This window comes from Apteryx mantelli, chromosome 15, assembly GCF_036417845.1.
Source record: "Apteryx mantelli isolate bAptMan1 chromosome 15, bAptMan1.hap1, whole genome shotgun sequence".
NCBI lineage: Eukaryota > Metazoa > Chordata > Aves > Apterygiformes > Apterygidae > Apteryx > Apteryx mantelli.
In genome coordinates this window covers 2,974,980-2,981,785 of record NC_089992.1, presented here as the reverse complement: position 1 = coordinate 2,981,785, position 6,806 = coordinate 2,974,980, and the positions used below count along the sequence as shown (strand labels likewise).

The 6,806-nt window shown below is 40.6% G+C and overlaps 1 protein-coding gene and 5 non-coding genes across 6 annotated transcripts; all 6 read right to left on the bottom strand.

The window, feature by feature from the left end:
• Window positions 1-906: 906 nt before the first annotated feature.
• RPL4 (ribosomal protein L4) lies at window positions 907-6,673 on the bottom strand. The gene is made up of 10 exons (XM_067305717.1): window positions 6,576-6,673; window positions 5,146-5,317; window positions 4,231-4,337; window positions 3,673-3,811; window positions 2,977-3,101; window positions 2,497-2,626; window positions 1,905-2,061; window positions 1,615-1,698; window positions 1,115-1,235; window positions 907-1,028 (listed from the first exon to the last, which is right to left on the bottom strand). The coding sequence occupies exons 1-10, from the start codon at window positions 6,576-6,578 to the stop codon at window positions 975-977; spliced, it is 1,092 nt and encodes a 363-aa protein (XP_067161818.1). The 5' UTR covers window positions 6,579-6,673; the 3' UTR covers window positions 907-974.
• LOC136993452 (small nucleolar RNA SNORD18) lies at window positions 2,377-2,447 on the bottom strand. Its single transcript, XR_010885777.1, has one exon. It is a non-coding gene; the product is annotated as a small nucleolar RNA SNORD18 (small nucleolar RNA).
• LOC136993453 (small nucleolar RNA SNORD18) lies at window positions 2,697-2,763 on the bottom strand. Its single transcript, XR_010885778.1, has one exon. It is a non-coding gene; the product is annotated as a small nucleolar RNA SNORD18 (small nucleolar RNA).
• Window positions 3,875-3,974, bottom strand: LOC136993446 (small nucleolar RNA SNORD16). Its single transcript, XR_010885771.1, has one exon. It is a non-coding gene; the product is annotated as a small nucleolar RNA SNORD16 (small nucleolar RNA).
• Window positions 4,416-4,487, bottom strand: LOC136993451 (small nucleolar RNA SNORD18). Its single transcript, XR_010885776.1, has one exon. It is a non-coding gene; the product is annotated as a small nucleolar RNA SNORD18 (small nucleolar RNA).
• On the bottom strand, window positions 5,390-5,490 carry LOC136993447 (small nucleolar RNA SNORD16). The gene has a single exon (XR_010885772.1). It is a non-coding gene; the product is annotated as a small nucleolar RNA SNORD16 (small nucleolar RNA).
• Window positions 6,674-6,806: the final 133 nt, after the last annotated feature.

The window sequence follows — 6,806 nt, the reverse complement described above, 5'->3', positions numbered from 1 at the left end:
TCATTTAAAGAAAAATCTTATTTCTACCCCCAGGCACACTTGGGTAACTATCTGTCTAGATTTATATTTGCATAAGTGGGCTTCAGAGTCAAAATACTTACATTTAAGAATCACTAATATGACACACATTCAGGCATAAGGTAAATCTGAGATCCAGGCAGTACTTTTTGAAGCAGTTCAACTCTTCTCTGTTAGGACTATTCTGTTGCTCTTAATTTTCCATTTTAAAACCTGCTCAAGATGGAGCAAAATCAGGAAGCTAGTTTTGTATTTTAAGTCACAGAAAAGTTTATGATAACTGGATTAATAAGCGTAAAAAAAAAATCCTCAAGACATTGTTTGCAGGGTACTTCCATCCTATCTTTACAGAGGAGCCTTCTCATTCAAAAATTTAAATATGCCAAGAGACCATGAAAGAAGCAAATGGTTCATATCTACAAAATAACATACTTCTAGCTTTTCCTAAAAGCAAGGTTTTGCATTACTGTTGTTTTAAGGTAGTTAAAAAAACAAGAAAACCCATAAAATGCAAGTTATCATTGTTTCACAGTAAACCAGCACATCATTATTGATCAAAGTGAAAGATGAGAAGCTTTTCCTCTTGCACTGCTTGTGGGAAATAATGTATTGGTATTTTAAGTGAATGGGATTTGGGTGACAGATGTTTTAAAAAATAAAGCAGCCTATATTAAATAATCAGAATACTTTGTTGTGATGGCTACTTTCAAGTACCATTTTCTACATTCCAGTTTTACATTAATGTGAATGTGCTACTTGTGTTTTTCCACATGTGCTCTTATAGTGCTTTTAAGATCCTATTTTATTAGCATCATTAACAACTTCCTAAGGCTGCTGAATTTCATTTTTCTCCCACCAAAATGCATGAGCGTCCAAAATATGAAAACATTTAATTGTTTCAATAGAATTTATTAGCTGTAAATCCACAGTACAGTTTTCTGAAGTTAAGTGGATGTTTATGCTGCCACCTTTGCCTGTGCCTTGGCTTTCTTCTCTTCCTTGAGTTTGCGCTGCAAAAGAAAAAAAAAAAAAGGTTAGTGGCATATACAGAATTGATTTTAATGCTTTAGATTATACTACCTGCTTCCATTCTCACGTTTTGAGCATGGCGCAGAATGGTGTTGCGTCGCATTGTTTTGGCATATGGGTTCAACTTGATCATGATTCTCAGATTCTTCAGTGGATTCTTCTTCAGGACTCTACGGTGAATCTTTTTCCTGTGAAGAGAGACATTTTTAGCATACTACGAATGCAGTTAACTATATTCCCAAACTCTTCACTAAACTTTAGAAGTTTTTAAACAGGCTTATGTTGTTGTCAGAAGGGCAGAGAAAAAGCACAGCCAACTCATAAGGATCTAGTTATGTGAGGCAATTTCCCAAATCTTCAAGGGCTGTAAAACCTTCTCTGAAATTTGATTTAGGGAAAGTAACTCCTGATATTTACACCCAGAAATTGAGAAGTCAGAAGTGCTGCTGATATAAGGGTTTTGTGTTTTTTTTTTTTAAATACTGAGACTTCTGCACTCACTCAAATCTTGCACTTGACAATTAATAAAGAGATTGCACTCAGCATTTGTTAGATAAAAATTATTACTTTGGAGCACGCAGTGCCTTCTGGATTTCCTGGCTTCTCAGGATTCTTCCAAGGTCTGTATTGGTCATCTTATGCATTGGCAGGCTGTGAAACAAACATTCATAGTGTAAGTTGGATAATAAAAAGAAAACATAGCTAATTATATGAAAATAGGAATTTAGAAAAAACTATTCCCTGGTCGGTATTAATTTTCCATACTTAAATTGAACTGAAGAATCTGTGACACTAATAGGTTATTTTCCAAATCTGTTTTTACCCACTTAGTTGCGTGAAATGCTTGCTATGCTTACTTATAGTCACTCTTCAGAGTAGCAGCTTTGCGCCAGGTGCCATATAAATCGTCCAGCTTGCGGAAGGCACTTTCAGTCCAAATGCAGAAACGCCCAACATGACCACCTGGAGCAAGTCTCAGCAGATTCAGCTTGTTTACATCAAGAAGAGTAATTCCTGTAGGAAAAACAAACAAGCAAAACCCCCCCTTAGATTTGTAATTAAATTTACAGACAGTAAGAGATAAACTGAACAGAAAGTACACAGAAACAGATACAAGTTTGTTAGCTTTATAACAACAAAGTTACATACACATTAAAGACAAAAAAAATTACTAAACAACAACAAAAAAATCAGTCTTTTTCCAGGATAAAATTAACAACCTCATTTTTACTGCTCCAAATATAGTTTAATCATTTGTCATTTTGACATAAATATCCTCAACATCACCAAAGCAGATTCCTGAAGACAATGTATCAATTACTTCAATGAGAAGTCAGAACTTCCACAAAATCATGTGTTTCAGAAACACGGACCAATGAAGTGGAATCTCATCATCCTAGGCATATTCTTCCAACAGTAAGAGTAAATATAACCCAAATTTAAAGTTACCTGGAATATTTCTGAAAGCTCTTATGATACCATTGTCTTCATTGTAGATGATGCAGGGTCCCCTGCGCTGGATGCGACGACGATTCCTCATTTTACCCTTTCCAGCCCGCATACGCTGGGAAGCATAAACCTATACAGAAATGAAACCTGTAAGTATCCAAAATAGTCAAAATCCCTATAGTAAGACACAACAAAACCACCTAGTCAGAACTTCACAGTCATCACTGCTTATCTGAAACACGGACCAGTGAAAGTTCATCATTCTGAAGAGATGAAAATTAACCTACTATTGTCAAGCAACAGTGAATTGAAGAGAAGTACAGAGAAAGTAAAGCAGCATAGTAAGGAATTTACTTTGATGGCTTAAACTCCAATTTATAGAGTTTCTTGTAGTTTTGTTATCAAGGAATTTTAGAATTCATAAAATAATAATGGCAAAGTCTAATGACCTGGGTTGAGAATATACTTGTAGCAGCTCACCTTTTTGATGTCATTCCAAGCTTTAAGCTTCTTAAGAAGAAGAACAGCTTCCTTGGTTTTCTTGTAACTCTCAACTTTGTCTTCAACAACCAGAGGAAGTTCTGGAATCTCCTCAATGCGGTGGCCTAATGAGAATTTTACAATACACTAAGTTACCCACTGATCTTGGCCATACAGATTTCAAGGTATTGTCTTGTGTGTTCAGAAATTATACAAAATCAAGAACAGTGGAAATGAAATTCAGTATCTAACATGCAGGCATAGTAATTAAAGTAGCTGAAGTTTCAAAGCAGTTTTATTGGACTGCCTCAAACAATACTTTCTATACCCAGGTAAAGATTAATTCTAATTTACGGCTTGCATGAACAGAAACTGAACTGCATTGTGATTCAAAATTCGATTTCAGTTACCACAAACTGCAAGGCGAGATTCATGTCAGTAATGGACACAAAAGCACTGCAGGATCACCTGACATCCAACTCTACGTAACCTCAAAGTACTTTCCTCAAGCGGTACACAACAAAAATACGCATCTACTAAAGAATGGGACTGCATCCTAAACTCTTTAAATGAGAATTTAGTTATATTTTATGTATTTAGTTATATTTCAAGTAATCCCACAGTTACCGATACTGCTCAGGCAATGCAAAACTGTAAGCAAACATTTCCAGAGAATGAGCACACCGGAATTCCCACCTTTAGACATGACCAGCGCTGGAAGAGCTGATGCTGCCAAAGCAGAACAGATGGCATAACGTTTTTGAGTTGTATTCACTCTACGGTGCCAGCGTCGCCAAGTCTTGGTTGGGGCAAACATGCGGCCTCCACGACACATCTATGAATCTACAGTTAAGAATAACCTTTTCCAAACTTTTTTCCAGTCTGAATCTTTAATACTTGCTCAGCATTAACTGATCGTCAATCATCTGTACCAGTATGCTGACAGCAGGCAACTGTCACTGAGCACAGAGTAAGACGCAAATTACAACATCATGGCAAGACGGTACGCATTTTAAGATCTGAAACATCCATCACTTCTCCAGTGAAAATCAATTAACTCTTCTCCAGTGCTTGCATACTGGAGCTACCGATCACATTACAGTCATCTTAAACTCTGTGTCATCCAAATCACTGTAATGGCAGTCATCTCAAGAAGTAGAAAATTACATTGTGCATTTAGATACTTTAAAATCATTTTTCCTCTTGAAGAACTCAGCTTTACACCTGACTGAAGTGGCAGCTATGAAAGGATACGTTTCCAAAGGCACCTTGGCCAGAGCGATGAGTTCCACCACCTCGTACTCGAGGAATACGAGCAACAGCTCTCCCAGTACCCCAAGATTCAGCACTGGTCTGATGACCTGAAACGCAAGATTTTAATTCAGAGTGTGTAAACAGCGCAATTTTTGCGAATCACAGAAATGCAGAATTGAAGGCCAACAATCAGAACTTCCACTGTTATCATGCAGTTCAAAAACACGGACCAATGAAGTGGAATCTCATCATTTCAGCACAACAAATCCCGATCAGCTAAATGAACTCTTACCATATTAAAGATATGTTTAGGTCAGAATCTCATATCTTAACACACCGATGCCTAAGCTTGATTCCCAATTTGGAGGCCTGAACTGGTACTGCTATTACTAGTGGATTAAAACGGTTATGTGAATTACCATCAGAAGTAAGCTTCAATATCCATGTTGCCAGCACAAGTTTCTCTGAAAGTAGTTACTTCAAAAACTAGCAGCTGCAGATACCTAACAAATGCTCAATTATATATGTTTATTCTTGACAAGCGGCTCAGATAAAAGCCTCATGCAGTCAGAACAGAGCAGTGACCGTAACATGCAGCTTTGCACCATGATTTTCTGCCTGATGTGCTATTTTCACGCATTTTGTGGTTCTTCTTGCAAAGAAAGTAAATTCCATTTGAGAATCTAGGTGCCATAATACCTTCATTAATACACATTTCAGATAAGAGCCCAGAACCCTCCAAAGCTTTTACAGCACTTCGCTGTTTCATAATCAGAATAGTTTTCTTGTTTTCTATACAGAATTCCACTGAATAGAGCTTCTTTTATTTCAGTTCTTTGTTTCTATTTTAGCCCACCTATATTAAAACCAACCACTAATATGACTATTCCCTTATGTTTTACACACAAACCATACCTGCAAGTTCACTGACAGCATAAGGCTGCCTGTTGTTCTTGCGCAAATTAGTGTGAACGAAGTTCACAACATCAGGGCGAATGGGAGCCTTGAATACAGCCGGCAAGGTGACATTTTTGCCCGATGCTTCTCCCTTTTCAGAGTAGATGGATATTAACGGTCGAGCACAAGCCTAAAAAAAGAAAAAGGAAAAAGTCTTAAACACTAATAAAGTAAATTGTTAGTATCCAAAGGAATCAAATATTGCTCAGAATGAAGGTGTCTTCAGTTCAACAGTGCCAGCGTGCTGACAGCAGGCAACTGTCACTGAACACTGGATAAGACGCAAATTACATCATCATAGCAATAATTTTCACTTGAAATAATTTTCATTTAAAAAGTGTTTATTCACCAAAGGCTTGTTATTTAGATTATGCTAAATATCAGAAACACTGCAATCAACTAGTCTATAATACAATATACAGACTCACAATGACTACAAGCAAGCTAAGTTAGTATCAGTGAAGTTTCTGTGAAGTCTGGGCCCTCTGAACAATATCTAGTGCCTCAAAATTTCTAAAGTGAAAAGTTAACTGCCAATATCAGCCTCCTTTCAAAAAAAGCTGATAAAATGTCCCAAAATGCCTTGTTGGGCTCAGTAACAACCTTCTAAAAAGGGCCTCCTAGCATTATAAGGTGTTTGCCTTTAGTAGCTCATGGCATTACCAAAGTATCTTCCCTCCCTTTCCCACTAAAAGGACATAATTCATTTCAAAGATTTTAAGCATACTACAGAATTAACCAGCTAATAGTAATGAAGGTACTATCTATGTAGCTATTACTGGGTACTAGCAAAACACTGACTCCCGGAGTTAGGGTAGAAGCTGCAACACAAGCACGCAACAAGCTCAGTTTTGGCAAAGAAAGTGGATCACAAGCTGAATCACATTAACAAGAAGAGTTGTTCATTTGCCATCCGGTTCCAGACCAAGGCCTTTTAAAGCCTGTTTCAGATTAAAAGAAATAGTAAAGAAAAAAAAAGGCGCCGTAAAAATAGCTTTTCTAACCCAACGTTGCCTCAAAAGCTTGCATACCGTCTCGTGTATTTTCCTTTAAGGAAAACTGAGAGGAAAACACGACAGAGCCCAGGCAGAAGGCTATGCGGGCCCGATCCCCCACCCTGCGCGAGGAGAAGGGCGAGTTCCAGCGGGCGGCGGAGCGAGGCCCCCGGCCGCAGCCGCCCGGCCCGGCCTCCCCGCGCCGGCTCCACGCGGCAGCCACGGCGCTGCCGACTCCAAAATGGCGGCCGGCGCCCCACGCCTCGAGCCCGGGGGCCGCCGGCGGCACAGCTCTGCCCGCCGGGCCCGGCCGCCAGCAGCCCCGCACACCGCCCGCCCGCCCGCCCCGCCCCGGCCCCGCTCGCCCCTCGCGCCCCCGCGGCCGCGCCTCACCATGGTGGCGGCGGCGGAGCCTCTCGCGCTCCCTCCCGTCTCCGCCGCAGCCCCGACCGGAAAAGGAAGGACCGAGCCCTGCCGCGCGGCTTTAAGCAGTGTCCGTCCGCACCCGTCCCGCCGCCTCCCGCCGCGCCGGCCAGGACCGGCCCCAGCCTCGGCCCTCGCCTCCTCCGTGTGCGCCGTGAGCCGCGGGGCGAAACTCTCTCACTTCGGGCGCCTCTTTCGCGC